This window comes from Pinus tabuliformis, chromosome 9 (assembly GCF_031772625.1).
Source record: "Pinus tabuliformis cultivar Carrire ecotype Pingquan chromosome 9, CPIR1, whole genome shotgun sequence".
Taxonomy (NCBI): Eukaryota; Viridiplantae; Streptophyta; class Pinopsida; order Pinales; family Pinaceae; genus Pinus; species Pinus tabuliformis.
Window position 1 is genome coordinate 1414722289 of NC_142307.1, and position 22482 is coordinate 1414744770.

General features: G+C 37.4%; 2 protein-coding genes across 3 annotated transcripts in view; both read right to left on the reverse strand.

The window, feature by feature from the left end:
- Nucleotides 1-9657: 9657 nt before the first annotated feature.
- Nucleotides 9658-22482, reverse strand: part of LOC149153845 (CMP-sialic acid transporter 5-like) — a 187849-nt gene continuing 175024 nt past the window's right edge. For both annotated transcript variants that reach the window (XM_089441421.1, XM_089441420.1), the window contains 3 exons: nucleotides 20332-20380; nucleotides 10326-10414; nucleotides 9658-10204 (listed from right to left, as the gene is read on the reverse strand). In XM_089441421.1, coding sequence (XP_089297547.1) covers nucleotides 10361-10414; nucleotides 20332-20380 — 103 coding nt within the window. In that variant the 3' untranslated portion in view covers nucleotides 9658-10204; nucleotides 10326-10360. The remainder of the gene's footprint in view (nucleotides 10205-10325; nucleotides 10415-20331; nucleotides 20381-22482) is intronic.
- On the reverse strand, nucleotides 10425-20322 carry LOC149153846 (uncharacterized). The gene is made up of 2 exons (XM_089441422.1): nucleotides 14241-20322; nucleotides 10425-13098 (listed from the first exon to the last, which is right to left on the reverse strand). The coding sequence occupies exon 1, from the start codon at nucleotides 17992-17994 to the stop codon at nucleotides 17044-17046; it is 951 nt and encodes a 316-aa protein (XP_089297548.1). The 5' UTR covers nucleotides 17995-20322; the 3' UTR covers nucleotides 10425-13098; nucleotides 14241-17043.

Sequence of the window (22482 nt, forward strand, 5' to 3'; positions counted from 1 at the left end):
GGAAATCTCCCTGAAAGATATGAAGACTCTAATGAAAGTACAAAAAAGATGGAGACCCTTGACAACGGATATATTTGGGATGTGTCAACATGTATTGAGGATGTTGATACCTACAAGAAGATGTCATGATGAAAGACCATCACAAAGGTAATTTTGATTTAGGTGTTCATTTCTTATTTTTGAACAAATATCTAGATGGGCTTATGCAGGACTGCCAAAGGGAAGAACTGTGGATGACTTCCAAGAGGACCATATAGAAGGATGTAAGATCCTTTCGAAAAATATTGCATGAAGAAAGCATCATGACATAAAGCAAGGCCAGATGAAGATTGAAAGATAACTTTCTCATGAAATAAATGATGACAAGACTAATTTGTGGATGAAAGCGATGGATGGAATGTGCCCTTTGTAGAAGCCACGAAAGTTGAAGACTCCTAGACAAAGAAATTCATGACATCGAAAGAAGGGGGTCTTCAAGCAGCGGGTCGAGGAGATGTTGTTGGTCCCTAATTAAAAGGGAGCCTAGAAGCAAGTTTCTTACTTGGCAGGAACTTAGAAATTCCTAAGCCAAGAGAGAGCTTAGGTCATTCCTTGTGTAGGAATGAGTACATTACGTTATTGGAATTGATATGTCCTCCCTAATTGAGAGGGAGATATAGACACATCATTCTGGTCTTCACCTGGGAAGACAAAATGGAGGATTGGGTAATCATTTGGTATCCAATACTCTTTGAGGATGAGATAGGGCATCCAAGATAAGAGTAGTCGTGGACTGATATTCTTTGAGGACTGGCTATCCAAGATAAGAAAGGTCCAAAGAAGGTCATACTTTGTGAACACCTGGTTGGAGTATGTACCTTGAGAGAATGATTTTGGTGTCTATGAATCATTGGTCTCGCCAGCATTGTGCTCTGATCATATGGATAGAGTTGTTAATCAAGGCCTTGCTATGTGACAATGTTGGTTGATATGATGCTAGACAGATGGGTTACCAATCTGATTCTTCTTATGAGAAATTCTTTAGATTGAGAATGACCAAGTACCATTATGAATACCTCCCTAGTTAAGAGGGAGTGTTGAAAAGTGTAATTGGGTTCGGTCTTCATAATGACATGTAATTATGACTTTTGTAAATGGCGTAATAAAGAAAATATAACTATTTTTGTAAGCCTTGCTTCATGGGTTTCATGAGCAGTGATTTTATTTTAGATGGCTCACATTGAGAGCCTTAGGATTGATCATTAGAAGTCAAAGAGTCTATGTCATGTATGAAGAACCCTTCTTGGGGATATAACAATGTATATGAGTCTATAATGTGTCCAAATATCCCTCTAACGACAAGCACACAATCCTCCTCCTATGTCGGCCTCGAGATGAATAAAGGAACTCATGTCCGCTCACATAATGGAGACACACCAGTTCACAAACTCGGGTCGGCTTAATAGGTCGGACAAACTACTATAAATAGAAACCTCAGACCAGTTCAAAGAGACACAAAATTCAGATATCTTCTCTGAGTTTGTCGGTGATGAAAACAGAACTTCGCATGAAAAGTGGAAGGATATATTTCGCATATCTCTGTGATTTCGGATGGGTAGAACAGAAGACAATTTCAGATCTTTGGTATAGTTAGAAGGTTCAGATATCTCTCAGATTTTCAAAGGTAAAACACAGAGGAAATCTCGAATAGGAATGCAGAAAAATGTTTCAGTAAAGGAGCTCATATCAAGGTACTAAATTGCAGCAGACAAATTCAGTATTGTCTCACAGTCAAGAGTGGATCTCAGTCTCGGTACAACAAGAGAAGTTTCAGTGATATTACAGTGATGTCTCCCAACTGTCTCATGAAGAATGTCTCGGTGCCACTCATGAAGAAGGTCTCGATGTAGCTATGATTCAATGCTACTGTTGAAGAATAAATTTGTATCCCTACAGTTATTTCAATTCAATGACATATCATGACTATAGTGATCTCATATGGTGCGAAGTCTAGAGTAAAATAAACCGAGAGAAGAATGAACGAGAAGAATGGAGGACTTTTGTCTTGGTCTTGAAGAGGCTACTAGGTCAAGGGTCTTGGTCTTGTTATTCGTCAATTGGAATCTCTATAAGAAGATTTTTTGCGGGTTTTCCTCTCAAAGAGGGAGAGGTTTTAGCCCTGGCTCATAGCCTACATGTGTCTCTTGTCTATTTATTTTCATGTATTGGTTATTGTTTGATGAAGAAGAACACTAATAATCTAACAAGAAGATCTTAATATAAAGAAGTAAAAAGCATTCACACGCAGTCACTAATAGAAGAGAAATCACCTAATGCTAATGCCCTAGATTTCTCAACATTTTTGACATATGGTGGTTTCAAAAATTGATTTCTCTTCAACAGTAAGGAATTAGGAGGCAAGTGAGTACTCATTGGAAAGCTTATGACCTCCTCTATAAGATGATATAGTATTCCCTTCAAGCTATGACCTCTAATGATGGAAATTTAATTTTTCTTTCATCATATGTATATTTTTTCCTAACAAACCTATTAAAGAATTTATTTTTTGGAATTAGAGCATCAAGTGGATTAGAATTTTTTCATTATTTTGACATGCTAGTGCGTGTGATCTTCATGCATTAGTATTGCATACAAGGACTAAGGTTTTATGATGAACATTAGGCATCAATAATCTAGAGCTATCCATTGTTTAGATAGAGTTAGGGTTTCATGGGCATTTTAGTAAGGCTAGGGCATCATGAAGCTAGGGCTTGTCATCATTGGATTTCTTCAACTTTATTAATTGCCCAAGGGTTTTTAATAATGAGGTTAGGGGAACATCACAAAAGGGTTATTCATCCATCAGAAGGGTTAGGACATTTGTCATCTCCAACAATGTCATATTGACATCAATGACAACTTTGACCAACAATCTCCCCCTTTTCATTGATGGAAATATTCTTTCCCTTTCAACATTCTCTCCCCCTTTGACATCAATGGCAAATGGGGTGTCCAAGTACTGCCCCTATCAAGTTGCTTCTTGACATGTTGCTCAATTGTATTTTATTCATTTCTTCATCAATGATAGTTCTCCATTGTTGCTCCCCCTGTCATAGTGCTCCTTCTTGTTATGTTGCTCTGTGCAACTCCCTTTGCCATTATGCTTTTATTTAATGGACTTGCTCCCCCAAGCCTTTGCATGCTTTCATGGAAATGGATGAGGTAGATGATCCACCAACTCCCCCTACCTGCATAAATTCCTTTAGCTCTTCTTTTTGCTCAAGACAAGAAAGATTGTTGCCTTGTGATCAAGTGGAAGACATCTTCAACAATGATGTGCAGTTAAGACACAATATCATGATTTTCTTCAATGGAATTACTCCCAACAGATGATTGTCCATGTGCGACTCATCAAGGGTGTCATAGAGCTCTTCATGGATAGCTTCTTCAAGAATAGTCAAGAATCACAAGCTTCCCCTAACAGTGTGCATGGTCTTCTTTTTGGCATAATTTCATCATCAAACTTGGAATATTATATCTGCCAAAGATGTACTCATTAGGTCAACAACATGTGTTGACGTCTTGAGTGTTCAAGAGGCTTTCTGATCCAATTTGCTTCCTTCTCCATACCTATGTAACTTTCTTTTCTTGCTCGGTAGGCATGTTTTAACTTGTTTAGGGAGCCATGTCAAGTTACAATCACAAGCCACATGTCCAATGTTATGACATTTGAAGCAATCCATCTTGTTCTTCAATAAGGAAGCATGAATTATTGAAAATTTTCTTCCATTATATTTGTCCTTGTGGTATGCCCTACAATCCTTTGCCATGTGCCCAAAAGTTGTACAAGAATAGCAATAACCAAAAATTATACTTTGGTACCTGGAGGATGGAGATTGCCTTGATGCACTTCTAAAGTCATTATGCCTTGGGATCCTTTGATCAAAATTATTGCCTCTTGCATTCTTGACACCATCTGCATATTTTCTTGGAGTAGGGTTTCTTCGAATGTCATCTTGACTCTTCTCCTTGCTTTTGTTGGAACTGGGGTTATCAATATTTCTTCCAAGCTTCTCCACATCCTTGTCGTTTGAAGCATTAGGGTTTGCATCATTTCTGCTTGAGGGTTCACATGCAAAACCAAGACCTGATTTATCAAGAGGAGATCTTTGATGACTTTCGATGTCATCTAGGGTTTGAGAGCTCTTTAGACTCTTGTTCAAATGATCAACTTCTTTCTTTAGGATATCAATTTCTTCTTTTATCATCTTGCATTCTCCATCCTTCTTTGCTAGATGGTTCTCCATTGCTTCCTTCATTCTTGTTGCTTCACATGATTGCGCCTTAAGTGAGGTGAATTCTGATTTTAATTTGGTCATGTCTTCATCATTTTCTTCTAGTTGGCATATCATGGCATTTCTTTCCTTTTCAACTTCATCGACTTGTCCTTCCAGGAGGGTCAAAACTTCCATCACCCTTTCAACTCCTTGTGCTTGTTTCTTTGCATCTTCGAACTGAGATTTAAGGGAGAAAACCTCTTCCTTGTATTAACCAATTTTCACTTCAAGTTTGCTCAAATCTCCATGTCTTTGTTCAAGATGGCTTAACAAAGTTTCTTCCCTTTTCTTTGCTTTATCTAATTGATTTGTCATGGATATGACTTCTTCATGATGCCTTTTCTTGTTTTGATGTAATTCCCCCTTTAGCTTGTGAGCTCCTCATCTCTTTCTTGTACTTGAAGCTTGAATAGGTCAACTTCCTTCCATGTCTTTTCAAGGTCATGGCTACCATCTTGTGATTAGTTCTTGAGCTCCTCATTTTCCTTTTCAAACTGTTTATCTATTCTAGGGCAGCTACAAGTTTTTCCTTAAGATCTTCTTTGAGGTCTTCTTCATTTTCTTCATCTTCTAGGTCTTCCTTAGTCTTGATGTCTTCACTAGTGTTGATAATATCACTGAGATATCGGAGATTTTCGGAAATATAACGATATTTTTAGCAAGCCGAAATATGGCTAAGAAAATATCAAAAATATTGCAATATTCGTGAAATATTGTCCATATCTCAACAATATATCACGCGACAATATAAAAAATCGTTGAGTAGGCTAGGTCACGGCTAGAAAAGGAAATTTGGTTATTTCATTTGCTCATTTTGGTTTCGGAGTCTTGGAGAAGGGGAAGAGCTTTGTGGTGGTTGTCAAAGAGGGATTGAGGATCGAACAACCATTATCACCACCAAGTAAGAATTTTTTGTGGATCAAAGATTGAATAACAGTGAGACAAACTTCATTCCTTCCATTAAAATCTATGTTCTTAAAAACCCCTATGTTAATCATTATTTTCATAGATTTAGGGTTATGCGGGATTGCCTACCAACATTTTGTTTTTTGTTTTTTTCTTTTCTCCATTTGCTATGATTTTCATGCCCATGAACCAATGCAAGGGTTTTCTCCATATTTAGACAACAAGCTTCATTTTTTTTAAACTTTCTTATGCACCATCTTATTGCCATTTTTCATTCACATTGCAAATAATGTAGTATTTTTTTTTTATTTTTTTTAAATGAGGTGGTTATTACTTATTATTTTTTATGTTGGGGTGTTTAAGGCCAATATTTGTTTTTGGTGCCCTAGGTTTGAATTAGTTCACTACAAATATGCCAAAAACCTTGGACCCATTTTGGGAGTACGAGGAGCCTGGTAGTGGGACAAATCGGGCATATTTATCATGCAAATTGTGTGGGACCAAGATGGCAGGAGGGGTTATGTGATTGAAATACCATTTGGTTAGACTCCCTAAACATGATGTAATGCCTTGTACAGTTTCTAGTGTAGAGGTTATACAAAAAGCTCTTGAAGCAATTGATGAAAAAGACAGAAAGATAGTTGCTAGGGAGAGGGTATTGATCTCAGATAGATAGCTACTAGTTTTATTTGTTTTGCTACATATAAGTTTATAACTCATGATGATGAGATACTTTTATATATGTGATGTTATTTTGTATTGGTTCTCCACATTTGAGTCCTTAATTAGACAATTATCAGGGATCAGCAAAATTTGGTATCGACTTTGATGTATCATTTTTATTTTACATCCACTACATCATATATATCATTGTTTTCTTCATATTTATGTGTCAATGTGTTTATTTCATGTTGTTATTGTTTTATATGTTTAAAAAACTGGATAACAAAAAAAATGAGTATATTATGCATTTCTTATGTTTGCCAACGTTTTCGCTGATATTGCCGATAAGATGTTTTCTGGACCCTCAACGATATTTTGTCGATACCGATATTTTCAACACTGGTCTTCACTCTTATTTTCAGCTTCCTTAATGGGTTATGGATTTCCTTCTTGCTTCCCATCATCTTCTTGACTAGAGGTCATGGTCAATGCTCCTTCTGAGTGAAGATTTTGAAGTTTGTCCCATGTATCTTTTGTTGAAGAACATTTTTCCATTTCGGTTTTTATAGGATCTGGTAGCCCACTCAAGATTGTCTTTATTGCTCTTGCATTATATTCCTTGGATGCTTCTTCCATCGTGCTTTCAGTAATCGCTGATTCCCAAACTTCAAAACCTTGAGCCATTAAGAAATTTGTCATTCTTGCGTTCCATATATCAAAGTTTTGCTTGAACAATGGAGCTTTCCCAATTTGATTATCTTTTGTTTTCATAGTTGAAGAAAGGACATCTTTAGTAACACTGGAGGCTTTCTTCCTTGGCTTTGCCATTTGTGTTCTAAGGATCTACCTTCAAGTTGTTAGGGTTTGAGTGAAGGTACTAGCTCTGATAACAATTGTTAGAAATACTGAGAGGGGGAATGAATCAACGTTTCTTTTACAATTGTTACTTTACCAGTTTAGATCACTTATGAATAGAACACAAAATGAACAATATAAAATAAATATTTCTATTAATCAGATATATCGAAAACTCCAATCCTCTTTTTCCAATAAATCAAGTACAATAATAATTAGGGCTCCAACCCTAAATGAAGACACCAATCTCCAATCCACCAGGGTCCAACATGTACTTTGCCAAGCACTGACTTGGACTTCACGAGGCTCCAAAATCTAGGGCTCCAACCATGTCTCTATAAAGCACCAACCTCTAGGACTCCAACCCTCTCACTGGTACATGCTCCAACCTAGTCTTCTTGAGGATTCCTATCCTCTAGGGCTCCAACCCATAGCTTCAATTCTTCAATATGGATTCAACAATTCCTCAAGTCTCCTAATATCTTCTACAACCAGCCCTGAATAAATCTTCACCTTCAACAATGCCTTCACTTAATCTACAAATCACTTCATTAATGACAACTTTATCTTCTCAGAAGTTGTCACCACAACTCTTCATTTCACCCAAACAATTTTCTTCAAGGTCACATTATGAGGGCTCCCATCAGTGTATTATGATATCCAAGAGTGCCTTCAAGATTGGCTTAACTCTTCAATAATTCTTTCTCGATATCTCTTCACGATATCCTCAACAAGCTTCTTAATTTTGACTTCAAGGGATCTTCAACAATGCTTTGACTAAACATTCAAAATAGCCTTTCAATCTCAACACAATCCCAGGTCTTCAATGTCCCTTCAACAAGCCTCAATAGTGCCCAACAAGCCTTCAATTTATGCTTCAATGAATTCCTAAGGACACTCCTTCAAACACTACTCATAAGTTCTTCAAAGGTTCTCCAACTCTGCCTTATTTTGTTTTCAAGAGAACACTTCAACAAGTTCTATTTGTCCAATCCCAATAAATCAACACTTCGACCACGAAAACTACGGAAACTTCGACCACAGCGGCTTCAACCACGGCAACTACAGCAGCTTCGACCACAGTAACCACTGCAACTTCGACCACAACAACTTCAACCACGACAGCGTCAACCATGGCAACTACAGCAGCTTCAACCACGGCAACTATGGCAACTTCGACCACAACAACTTCGACCACGGCAACTACAACAACTTCTCTACTCCTAGCTCGAACCCTTTGGGAGATTATTTAACCCAAGAACAATTCCACAAACTTGTCTTCCTCGCTTTTCTAGGTTGCATCTGCGTCTCTACCTCGTGTTTTGTCTCCACTGAAAATCTGAGCTTGAATGGACGAATTTAGGTTTATATTTATAGTGATTTTTCCATATTCTAAAGGGACAAGCCTCTTTCCCATGGGTTATGAGCCTACTCAAGTCAGCTTGGACAGTTTGACAATTTTTTATATATGCTGATTTCAAAAATTGATTTCACTTCAACGGTAAGGAAATAGGAGGCAAGTGAACACTCATTGGAAAGGTTATGACCTCCTCTATAAGATGAGATAATATTCCCTTCAAGGTATGACCTCTAATGATGGAAATGTAATTGTTCTTTCATCATATGCATATTTTTTCATAACAGCACTATTAAAGAATTTCTTTTATGGAATTAGAGCATCAAGTGGACTAGAAAATTTTCACTATTTTGACATGCTAGTGCATGTGATCTTCATTCATTAGGATTGCATACAAGGACTAGGGTTTTATGATGAACATTAGGCATCAATAATCTAGAGCTATCCATTGTTTAGATAGAACTAGGGTTTCATGGGCATTTTAGCAAGGCTAAGGCATCAAGAAGCTACGGCTTGTCATCAAGGATTTCTTCAATTTTACTAATTGCCCTAGGGTTTGCATAATGAGGTTAGGGCAACATCACAAAAGGGTTATTCATCCATCACAAGGGTTAGGACATTTGCCATCTCCAACAATTCCATATTGACATCAATGACAACTTTGACCAACAATCAAGACAACACAGATAGAAATTTTGCATGCAAACCAAAATAATTTTTGACAAGAATGTGATTGTCATTCATTACATATTCAACAATAGCAATCTAACAAGCAGGAGAACCCAAAGCGATCAGAACTGCATAATTAGACTATTCTCCTCAATATGAAGGATTTGATTGGATTCTCTGACTTGTTTAATAGGCTAAAGTTACGTGAGAAGGTGTCGTGTGGGGAAGAACTGAGAATATCTACTTTTTTTGCTTGTAGACCCGTTTTAGTGGGTTTGTTCATACTCAACACTTCATATCCTCGTCAATAGGAAAGGAATCTGCTACAGAACGCAATCAAAGGAGACATGGAGACAAAACAATGGCGAGGAATGAATAACTAATACCAGGGGGTACTTGAAACCGAAGAGAATAAAAGAAACATACATAACACAAATAATGAACATTACATTATTAGATGCCCATCACCATCAGTACACATACGAAATTTAGGGTGTTGGTTAATGCCTAAAAAATAGGCAGAAAAGTAAAGCATAAATTAGTCCAACAGTTTTCCAGTAATAATTGTTGTGAAAGAATCACTGAATTTTCACAATTTAATATCTCAGTATTTAAATAAAAAATTGCATGGTTTATTGACCTAAATTGATCTCCTAATGCTACAAATCCATGCATATGGTTACTAATGACTTTAAAAATGGCCAATCATGTTTTAAAATCTCCTGGAATGTTATTTGTGTTCTACATTCGATGCCTAACGAATCTAAAATGAGGACATTCAAAGGTCCCATAATGAAGAAAACAACCCATGGTTCTGCATATCAGAAAATTTCATAGGCACAGATGCTGCATTTTATGTACAAGAGTCAACTAAAGCACAGTTTCAGGCAATGAATGGAAAATAGTCTATATACCAAGTCACAAAGGAATTGGAGAAAACTTGGAATATTCAATAATTCAAACCATAAAAAAATTACGGAAAAGGCTCATCTATAAGCCCTCCTTCCTTCTCTTTCAAAATGACAATTTTTGGCGCTCAATGTGCATATTTACTCCACAATTCTCATGTATTCAAAATTTTAAGATTGTACTTGTACTCCTTTCAACCAATGGTATATTAATCTTTGATTTCCAGTCATTAGTCATGATGCTATGACTTACACTGTTTGATAGAAGACTTAAAACAATGATGACCATTTCTCATGCATCATGTAAGCTTCAGTACACCACGTCAAGAGAACTCAATGTAGGTAGCTTCTCGTTTGAAATTTTTTGCTTGCCGCTTTAGAGTTGCATATCAAAAGATATGAAAATAAAGAAGACACCAGAGGAGCTGGATAAGAAATTACAGCTGCTTATTGTTACAGATTGAATGAAATGGTTGACCTATGCTGTACCAAATAACGAGTCAAAAAATCCTGTCTATTCTATTGGTTGCCTGCAATTAAAAGAAAACAATTATTTTCAAAAAAATTGAAAGCGACCGCATATGCTAGGCCAATCCAAAAAGGAACAGTGGTTCATGTGATTAAAATTAACATTACGTCCAAAGAACTAACCTTTGGTTAAAATGTAGCATAACTGACCCTGAGGATTAAGTGGGAAGAAGTGGCTCTCTTTCATGTGCCATTCCAATACTATGACTTGCCTGTAAAACCATTCAAATAATGTGTTCATTCCAACTCTGTTTTCGTGACAGTTTTTCTAAAGATCAAACACAAAAATGTATTTTTCATGACAGGAAAGCTGAAAGAATACACAAAAGGCACCATGATTGCATATCAAACACAAGATGATTAATGGATATTCAAAGAGCTATGCCAAATCTTCAACATCCTATGTATCATGCCTGCAACTAATAAAAATTACATAAAAATATGAATACAAAGTCTCAATATAATATGATTCTTAACACCATCATTTCTGGAGCAGGTTCAAGTTGTGCCTTATCAACATAAAATTCACTGTTCACAATTAGGTGTGCACAATCTTTTTAATATACTGTAACTAGAGTAGTAAACCAAACAACCAGGCTGGGTGGTGCCTACTTTGGAGTTCAGATTGATATGGTTAAGGCATTTAACTGAGAGGTTACTTCGCAGTTTCTGTTGACGTCCAGTTCTTTATACAAAGAACATGATATCTAAAGTTCATTTTTAATGACAATATATGGGAAATATGTAACTCAAGCTGTACAACAGTGTCATCATTACAACTGGAGTAAAATCATAAATCATGTCTTTTTAAGTTTTAACAACTTCAGTACTGCGCAGTTAATAAAATGTAGCATGTAGTCACAAGAAGCAGAATGGAATAAAATCTCATACATCACAGGTAAAAATTTCAAGTCCACAGGAACAAGTCATCACAATGGAAGCTGAACCAACCTAGCAAAATCATTACTTAAATTTTACTAGAATTATTAAAAGCACAGTTGTAGTTTGGAAATCTAAGGTTGTAGCGTGTTAATAACCAGAATTATATACTGCTTGGAAATTTTTTGAAGGCCAAAGAAAGAAGTAATTAGACAAATGATACCAAAGGTTGTTTAGTAAAACAGCAGTTTTGGGGCCACAATGTTAGAAATTATGGTTGCATTTTCCACAGAGCAACAAAAGCAATCATGTGGATGTATTTCTTGCCTGTCCTGAGGCCATTCACTTTCACGTTGAAAAACAAACTATAAAATAGAGGTAAAGTCAAGTACAATGGAAATTGCAATGAGTTGAAATTGTTAGAAATACTCAGAGGAGGGGGTGAATCAGTGTTCATTTTCAATAGTTAGTTTTACCAGTTAAATCAATTATATTTAGAACACAAAATAAGCAATAGGAATAAATGCTTTTATTAATATAATCTTTATAATGAATCAAGTACAATATATAGGGCTCCAACCCTTGATGAAGACACCGATCTTCAATTCCCCAGGCTCCAACCTGTTGCCAAGCACCAACTTGGTCTTTTGTGAGTCTCCAACCTCTAGGGCACCGACCCTCTCTTCTCAAAGCACCAACCTTGCGTTTAGAGGCTCCAACCCCTAGGGCACCAACCCTTCTCTGGTACAGGATCCGACCTGGTTTCTTGAGGACACCGATCCTCTAGGGCTCCAACCCTATCCTTTAAGGCACCTACCTTGTTTGTTCGAGGCTCCAACCTTCAGGGCACCAACCCTCTGGGCTCCAACCCACTGCTATACTTTGTCTAGATATGTTTTATAGTAATTCATGGCTCCCAAAATCTTCTTCACTGAGTTCTATCAATCTACAACTTCATTGTAGTCTCCATGCTACATCATTAATGACAACCTTGTCTCATAGAAGGTATCACCATTGCTCTTCATTATACCCAAGCAAAATCTCCAAGTCACATCATGATGACTAATACATCATGGTCTTCAATAGTCTCCACACAACTTCAATGTGTCTACAATGAACTGCACTAAGCTCTGCACAAAGACAACTCTTTGTTTCAACCCTCTATCCTAACTGTTGCAGTAACTGCTTCAGAAGTGAGGCTTCGGGAGTAACTGCTTCAAGAGTGACTTCTTCAGAGGAGTGATTGTCGCAGTTTCATATTGTGCATTCAATTAAAAACAACCATGTTCATACTCAGATAATCTTCTTAGATCCGCAAAGCATCCTTTTGAATTGTTATCTAAATCATTATCAAACATAGGTCTGAGCGTTTCAATAAATAACCCAATCAACAAAATACTCGACCTTCGGCTTCCTTCTTCTTCTGCTAGACCTTCAGCTTCCTTCTTCGCTCGCTCGACCTTCGGCTTCCTTCTTCTTCTGCTAGACCTTCGGCTTCCTTCTTCGCTCGCTCGACCTTCGGCTTCCTCTTTCGTTCACTCAACCTTTGGCTTCCTTTCTTCTGCTACTTCACATTCACGAGTTGTGAATTGTCCTTCTTCTCTGTGATAGATGCCCGAGATCAATGCTTGAGGTGAAGTTTTTAACTTGTATATATACAAGTCTCATCAATACCCAAAAGACACGTTTATTGGAGGAGAGGCCGACTTATGATGTCACATATTAAAATTATATCAGAGAGGCCCTTTTTTAATATTCATCCAATAGACTTATTATTTACGGAAATCACATAGGAGAGGCTATACCCACATGGAGGTCCCACATCCACGTCATCACCTTAATCGCAATCGCAACTTCATGAAAATCGGAGGTTTTACAAGTCATGCTCATGCTCTGTTTTCTGATATAGCCGATGCCCCTACTACCGACGGAGCGGATGTGATATGATATTAAATCATGTTATAATGGTGTAGCGGGTCCGTAATAATATCGCGATCGGAGGTTTTACCATGACAACCTAAGTCACCTGACACGAGGATTCGGGACACGTAGGATTCGGGATTCGTGGTGTCGGATTCGGGAAACGCTGACCCCGGAACAAGACACGGTTAGGACACGTTATATATTATTTTATTAAAAAAATATATATATATATATATATATATTTAAAATATATATATATATATATATATTTAAAATATATATATATATATATATATATATATATATATATATATATATATATATATATCTTAAAAATTAGTTATTAGCATATTTCTTACACAAATTTTAATTAATGATACAAATTTATTGATTTCAAACATAGATCTTCATCTATAGCTATTAGCATGCATAGTACATACAAAATTCAAATAAATGTCAGTGGTACTGGTCACATAAATGAGTTACTAATGAAATTTCCCTGTGCCAAGTGTGCCAAATAATTAGAAAATTTTCAGTACTTTCTGAGCTGTACTGGAGCACTTTGAAACAAACAGTGAAAATTATAATAAGGTTATGCCACTGTCATATTAGATTTATGCACATTGCAGATGTGAGGGGTTTTTATGTTGATTTAAGTTTGATTTTCTCACTGTTATGAAACTAATAGGACAGCTGTAGCAAAATGATGAAGTAGGAAACATTAGGAGATCAAACCCTGGAGGCTCAACCACTAGAAGTCTAGAACCCACTTGCACGAGAACCTAACTTCAATGCTTCTGCAAACCCACCAGGGATCAGCTCAAGAAACAAACATTTGCTGAAGCCTGACAGTGACTGATATGAAAGAAAAGGAAGAAGATAAAGCAAAACAGTCATTGCCAGAGAGCTTTTGCACAACTCCCAGTCTCAGAGTCATTGATGTATATCAGTATTAGCTTCCAATTTGGAAACAGTGGTCTTGTTGGTCTATACAGAAGCAGTGAATGCGAATGAAAACAGCGAACTTAAACCCCTAAAAACGAATCCGAAACCAAAAATCGTTCCAAAAATCGTGACACGTTCCAAATTTTTCTGACACGCTCATGACACGACGTACCCGGATATGACACGACGAGTCATGGAAATATGACACGTGTCAGGACAGAATCGTGTCCGATTCGTCCGATTCGGGATTCGTCCAGGGGTTAGGACGAATCCGGTTTCATAGATGACAACCCTATAAGACTTGCGATATGGCGGATGCGATGTTATATTAGGGTTGTTACTATAACCTGTTCAGGTCCGCATGTATTATCGCAATCGCAGTTTTAGTGTGACATTCCTTTAAGACTGGTGATATGACTTCCGACGAGGCAAACGCGATATTACATTAGGGCGTGTTCTATTGGAGCAGTGGAGTCCGTAGCTCAAATCACAATCAGGGAATTCGAGTGGTCACAGATAATAAAGCCACCGATATAATTCCTCCAATAACACTATTAACTCCTTCGTTATGTTAGTTCCTCCGATATTTCATGTGATATCTCTGATATGGCTCTTACTCTTGAGCATATGCGATATTTCAATAAAAACAGTTTGTAAGAGACTCTTACTCTTGGCTTGGCTTTCCTGTGGCTTCTCTGTGATTTCTGAGGGCTACTCATTGATGGCTCTTGTTCTTGTCTTCCAATGGCTTCCCTGATGGCTTTCCTCCTTGGCTTCTTGCTCCTGTTACTTCACGGATCTGCTTCTCCTTGGCTTTCCTCCTTGGCTTCTTGCTCCTGTTACTTCACGGATCTGCTTCTCCTTGGCTTTCCTCCTTGGGTCTATTACTTCTATTCTGTCTGTATATATATATATTCTTTCCATGTGTTCTATTTAGTCCTTGGGTCCTTCATGGGCAACATTATGATCACAAGAATTTTCCATCACAAACATTGCCATATTTACATCAATGACAACCTTGATTAACAATCTCCCCCTTTGACATCAATGGCAAACGAGGTGCCCAAGTACTTCCCCTGTCAAGCTGCTACTCTTCTTCATGAATAGTAGATCTTCATGGGTATGTTACTCCCCCTGTCATAGTGCTCTTCTTTTTACTCAAGATAGAAGGATTGATGCCTTATCATCAACTAGCACATTATCCCTTCTTCATGTCTCAAAAAACTACTTTATCATGGCTTCAACAATGCTTAAAGATGCTCCACTTCAATGCTTCCAAACAGATTCCAAATAGCCACACACCAAATGTTCAAGTCCAAGTTTTTATGCTTCAATCCATATTCTGTTGTCTCCACAGTCAGAATTAAGAGGCCTTCATAGTCCGAATCAAGAGAAAATGCCACTGAAATTGTCTTTCTTGCTATCTCTCTTCAGATCCGAGTTCCTTTGTATCTCTGTGCTTCCCCTTAAGTCATTGCCATCCAACATTTCAACATCATTGCATTTGGATGAAATGGTGAGAGGTTGTGCCTCACTATTGCTATTTTTCTAAGTGATCAGTGTCAACTTGAGTTCTCCTTTCTACAATCCTTTTGATGAGCCCTTTTTTTGTGTTCTTGCAAGTTATCTCCACTAGCAAATTTTGATATCCAATCTGTGACTATCTTTTAAATTCTTTCTACTGATTGACAAGCTCTTTCTTCAAGCTCCATTCCTAGATGTAACTGTTTGTTTGAAGGTTGCCTCTATTTGTTTCCATAATTTACCTGTTCTTACATCATATCCCTGAGTCGAGACATTCAACTTCTGTAATAATAGCAACATAGTTCTTTGCCCCATTTCTTTAGCATTAGATGGCCTTCTTTGCTACTCCAATTTCTACTTAGTAATCAAGTAAAAAAACATCTTCAACAACAGTCCATTGGATAGATAAGAGATCATGTTCTTCAATGGAGTGTTCCTGAGAAATGATCTATCAAAGAATGATTGTTAATATAACTCATCAAGGATTTCATAAGGATCCTTTTGCGGATAGCTTCTGCAATAATGATCAAGAATCACAAGCTCCCCCTAACTATATGCATGGTCTCCTTTTGGCAGAATCCCATCATCAAACACTCGGAATATCAAGGATATCTTCATCAAGTCAACAACATGTGTTGTTGGCTGGAGAGTTCAGGAGATTTTCGGATTGTATTTGCTTTCTTCTCCATATTTGTGTGACTTTCTTCTCTGGCATGGTTCTAGCTTGTGTAGGAGCCCAAGTCAAGTTACAATCACATGCCATATGACCAATGTTATGACACTTGAAGCATTCTATGTTGTTCATGAATAAGAATTCATGATTTCTTCCTGCAAAATTGTTCCTCGGAGATTGTTGGGGACCACAATATCTATCTTTATGATATGCCCTACAATCTTTTTCCATGTGTCCAAAGTTTGTACAAGCATAACAATGACCAAGAAATAAACTTTGGTGCTTGGGAGATGGAGATTTCCTTGATGTACTTCTGAAGTCTTTCTGCCTTGAGATCCTTTGATGATAACCATTGCTTCTCGCATCCTTGACATCATCTACATTTCTTCTTGGAACAGGACTTCCTTCATTGTTGCCTTGACTCTTATCCTTACCTTTGCTAAAACTGGGAGCATCAACATTTCTTTCTGACTTCCTCACATCTTTGTTGTTTGAAGTATTATCATTCTTGCTTGAGGATTCACCTTCATAGCCAAGACCTGATTTATCAAATGGAGATCTTTGATGGTTGAGCATGTCATCCAAGGCTTGAGAGCTCTTCAAGATTTTGTCCATTCCTTCAACCTTTTTCCTGAGGGAGACAATCTCTTCTTCCAATCTTTCGCAATCATTATTCTTCTTAGCAAGTTGTTTCTCAAACTCTTCCTTGATACATATTGCTTCATTTGCTTCTATTTTAAGGGAGATGAAATCTGACTTCATTTTGAAGATTTCTTCATTTTCTTTTGCTATACTGCTCTCCATTTCTTCCTTGATCCTAGTAGATTCACATGTTTCGGCCTTGAAAAGGTTGATGTCAGATTTTAGTTTGAAGATTTCTTCATCCTTTGTTTTTAGTTAACATTTCATGGTGTTTCTTTCCTGTTCTGCTTCATCAACCTGTCCTTTTATGATTGCCAATGCTTCCATTGTCTTCTTAGCTCCTTGTACTAGCTTTCTTACTTCTTCTAGTCGAGATTTAAGAGCGGAAACCTCTTCCTTGTATTGACCAATCTCTGCTTCAAGTTCGGTCAAGCTTTTGTGCCTTTGTTCAAGGTGGCTTGACAAGGTATCTTCCCGTTTCTTTGCCTTATCCAATTGATTTGTCATGGATATGACTTCTTCATGATGCTTTCTTTTGTTTTGATGAAATTCCTCCTTAAGCTTGGCAAGCTCTTCATTCCTTTCTTGTACTTGAAGCTTGACAAGGTCAACTTCCTTCCTTGTTTGGTCTTGGTCACCAGCTAGTGCTTTCTTCTTAAGTTCCCCGTTTTCCTTTTTCAAACTGATAATCTCTTCCATGGCAGCCATAAGTTTAGTGAGGAGATCTTCTTCAAAATCTTTTTCATTTTCTTCATCTTCTAGGTCTTCTTTAGCCTTGATGTTATCACTCTTATCTTCAGCTTCCAAGATGGGTTGTGGATTTCCTTCTTGCTTTCCATCATTTTCTTGACTAGTGGTCATGGTCAATGCTCCTTTTAAGTGAAGGTCATGAAGTTTGTCCCATATACCCTTTGCTGACAAACACTTTCCTAAATTGTCGTTTATAGAATCTGGTAGTCCATTAAAGATTGCCTTTATTGCTTTTGCATTGTACTCCTTGGATTCTCCATCCATCATGCTATCAGCAATCGTTGAATTCCAAAGTTCAATACCTTGAGTCTTTAAGAAATTTCTCATTATTGCTTCCCATATATCAAAATTTCCATTGAACAACGGAGCCTTCACAAATTGATTGATTTCAACTTCAATGGTTGAGGGAGACATATCTTTAGGAGGATTGGAGACTTTCTTCCTTGGCTTCACCATTTGTGTTATAATTGATCAACCTTCAAGCTATCAGGTTTTGAGTGAAGGTACTAGCTCTAATATCAATTGTTGGAAACACTGAGAGGGGAGGTTGAATCAGTATTCCTTTTCAATTGTTACTTTTACCAATTAAATCAATTATATTTAGAACACAAAATAAGCAATAGGAATAAATGCTTTTATTAATATAATCTTTATAATGAATCACGTACAATATATAGGGCTCCAACCCTTGATGAAGACACCGATCTTCAATTCTCCAGGCTCCAACCTATTGCCAAGCACCAACTTGGTCTTTTGTGAGGCTCCAACCTCTAGAGCACCGACCCTATCTTCTCAAGGCATCGACCTTGAATTTAGAGGCTCCGACCCCTAGGGCACCAACCATTCTCTGGTACAGGCTCCGACCTAGTTTCTTGAGGACACCGATCCTCTAAGGCTCCAACCCTATCCTTCAATGCAACTACCTTGTTTGTTCGAGGCTCCAACCTTCAGGGCACCAACCCTCTGGGCTCCAACCCACTGCTATACTTTGTCTAGATATGTTTTATAGTAATTCACGGCTCCCAAAATCTTCTTCACTGAGTTCTGTCAATCTACAGCTTCACTGTAGTCTCCATGCTACATCATTAATGACAACCTTGTCTCATAGAAGGTATCACCATTGCTCTTCATTATACCCAAGCAAAATCTCCAAGTCACATCATGATGACTAATACATCATGGTCTTCAATAGTCTCCACACAACTTCAATGTGTCTACAATGAACTACACTAAGCTCTGCACAAAGACAACTCTTTGTTTCAACTCTCTATCCTAACTGTCGCAGTAACTTTTAATATTCATCCCATAGACTTATTATTTACGAAAATCACATAGGAGAGGCTATACCCACATGGAGGTCCCACATCCACGTCATCACCTTAATCGCAATCGCAACTTCATGAAAATCAGAGGTTTTACAAGTCGTGCTCATGCTCTGTTTTCCGATATAGCCGATGCTCCTACCACTGACGGAGAGGATGCGATATGATATTAAATCATGTTATAATGGTGCAACGGGTCCATAATAATATTGCAATCGGAGGTTTTGCCGTGACAACCCTATAAGACTTCCGATATGGCAGATGCGATGTTATATTAGGGTTGTTACTATAACTTGTTCGGGTCCGCATGTATTATCGCAATCGCAGTTTTAGTGTGACATTCCTTTAAGACTAGTGATATGACTTCCGACGAGGCGGACGCGATATTACATTAGGGCGTGTTCTATTGGAGCAGTCGGGTCCGCAGCTCAAATCGCAATCGGGGAATTCGAGTGGTAACAGATAATAAAGCCGCCGATATAATTCCTCCGATAACACTGTTAACTCCTCCATTATGTTAGCTCCTCCGATATTTCATGCGATATCTCCGATATGGCTCTTACTCTTGGGCATATGCGATATTTCAATAAAAACAAATTGTAACAGACTCTTACTCTTGGCTTGGCTTTCCTGTAGCTTCTCAGTGATTTCCGATGGCTACTCTTTGATGGCTCCTGTTCTTGTCTTCCAATGGCTTCCCTGATGGCTTCCCTCCTTGGCTTCTTGCTCCTGTTACTTCACGGATCTGCTTCTCCTTGGCTTTCCTCCTTGGGTCTACTGCTTCTATTCTGTCTGTATATATATATTCATTCCATATGTTGTATTCAGCCCTTGGGTCCTTCATGGGCAACATTATGATCACAAGAATTTGCCATCACAAACACTGCCATATTGACATCAATGACAACCTTGATTAACAGAAATCGGATTCTAACATGACAATGTGCAGAGGGAATATATTGAGGGGAAAGGTTGAGCAACTTTTTAATCCTAGTGAGACACTCTTTGACAGAGTTATATGGTTATCATCGCCTATTCATTGAGATAAACAAAGACGTGACAAGCTTTGACTGTTGGCATTATTCAGCACTCAGTAGGAGTATTCCACAAAAAAAGTACTTTGGCAACTAATATCAAATTATCAATGTTGGCAATACAATAACAGTTTCAGGATTGGAACATTAAAACCTCTTTTAATGCCAAAGGAACAAAGGTAATCATATTAATGCATATCTTGATGACGAGGAAGCACTCAATGCCAGTTTGGAAACTAAACAGAGATTCATGAAGAGTGAAGTCATGCACAACGGTGATTCCAGGAAATTCAAAGCAGCTTCTGGCATTACATTTGTGCTTTGAAAAAAGACATATTCCGGGAGAAAATTATTAAAAGCAGAAATATCGTCAGTCTCATTTTCTGTGATAGTTTTATGTGCTACCTAAGATATCATGAATCTGCGAAAATACTTACATCCTCTGTAGCTCCAGCTGCCATGTTTATGAAAGATGACTCCTTTGGCCTACATAATTAAGCACATTAGTTAGAAAATGTTCCATAGTGACTTTCTGCTAAAATTATTGAGAAAAAAATCCCAAATGTAATTATGAAGAGTTCAATTTTCTGGAGATTAGTTTAAAATAAGCTGTATATGAAAAAATTCAACTCTTTACAGGTTTCACCCTTTACTGATCAGACAAGAAAACCATTGTTTGAAAACAAAATCATATAAGTTATTTCATTACTCGAGTAAAAAGGTTCTCACTAAGTCCAACATTCATTAACATGGATTATTCCCTGAAAGACAAATGCGCCATTTCTATTCTCAACCAGTGGCTTAAACAAAATTTAAAACCTTGAAAAGTAAGACAAATTTATTTTAGACACGAAGGGAAGATAATAGCAGGAGTTAGTCTACTGATTTTGTGAACAGCTCAAATGGTGCAACTTGAATAAAACTGAATTTCATCCATTTCAAGATTGCCACCAAGGATGGCTTTTGTTCTTTGCAAGTAGCTACGTTAAATTGCATCTGATTAATGGTAGTAAAACGATAGAATTGCATCTGAATGATGGTATCTATCTTTGTCACCTAGTTTGAATTTGAATTTGAGTTCGACGAACTTGAAGTTCGACAAAAAATCAACAGCGAAAATTTTTGGAATAAAATTTGACATACTAAGAAATATATATATATATATATATATATATAAAATGAAAATATAAATTAACCAAACTCTGTAAGTTTGTAGGTAAGTGTATAAGTAGGTCTGTCCCCAAATATATGTAAGTCTGTACACCTATAACTGCTATAAGTTATAACATGCCTGCATAATTTGAATCGACAGTCGAGACAGTCACACAGAGTATACCTCGGAACAGAAGTTTTATGGTTTACCTCGAGTCTGGAAGAGGGAAAGGAAAAAATTCCACTCCGGCCAACCCACGTTGCATCCTCGGGGGTAACGAAAAGTCGAAAACCTTGGGTACCCAATAAAACCACACGGATCGCATCAAACCACAAGAAACTAAAAAAACACACGTGAATAATACTACCGCCTTTGCCGAATTTCAACGCCACCGCTGAATTTCATCACAAACCGACTCCAAATTCGCCGAATTTATTGCCGAGATATTGAGTTGGAATTCACAATGAGATTGGATTTTGAGTTTGGCAAATTTGTTCCAAATTAATTTGGATCTCCTTCAAATTCGACAAATTTCGAATTTTTTGCTGGAAAAATGGGAAATGTGGTGACACACGTATCTATGACTGCAAGACCAACTCTGAAATATATGTTGAAATGATGGTGTAATCTTCACATACCGCCATGGCCAACCTTGTTTTGTAATCATTATTTTTGTGTATTAGTGTGCTTTTATGGTTTGGATTAAAGCCAATCTAGTCAACATTCATTTCTTATATTCCTAGGTGGTTAATGGCATAATTTTACATCCACATGATACACAGATCTGCACTCAAAGAATTTCTGCTACGAATAAAATGTTAACATTGAAACCCCAAACAAGGTTTCGCATCTACATAAGCCGACATGTTGAATAACAAACTTAGAAGACAAACACAACATATCAAGATGAGATCAGCCCTATAAAAAGATCAAATCTGATCTACACAAACTGTGAAAATTTCAAAAATAACCTCTTAATGTGAGCCAATGCCTAGTTCTCCCCCCTCTCCCTCAGCCATCAGACTCAGGAGACCTTGACATCAACGGCCTCATTGTCTGATCTCTCTTTCTCACTCTCTCTCTTGACAGATTCTTGAGTTGTCCACCTTTCCAGTCTAGGACAAACTCACTTACTGCTTTTTATCACCATACATTTGTCACAGTTTTACACATATGTTCTGATGTTATACTTACGTAGGGTTCTTTCTTTATATTGTTTTCGACATTTTCAAGCAGTCGCACTTACACTCCCACATTGTTTTCATACTAGTTGTACTCTCCAGTCCATTTACCTACTATTGTGGTCACTAGTCAGACGTTAATATAATTATCTTATCTTATTTTATCTATGAACTTTCAGCCTTATCGCTGAATCTAAAATATAAAATCCAGTACTATATATTTCACTTCTGTCCCACCAAATACACAAGGCAGC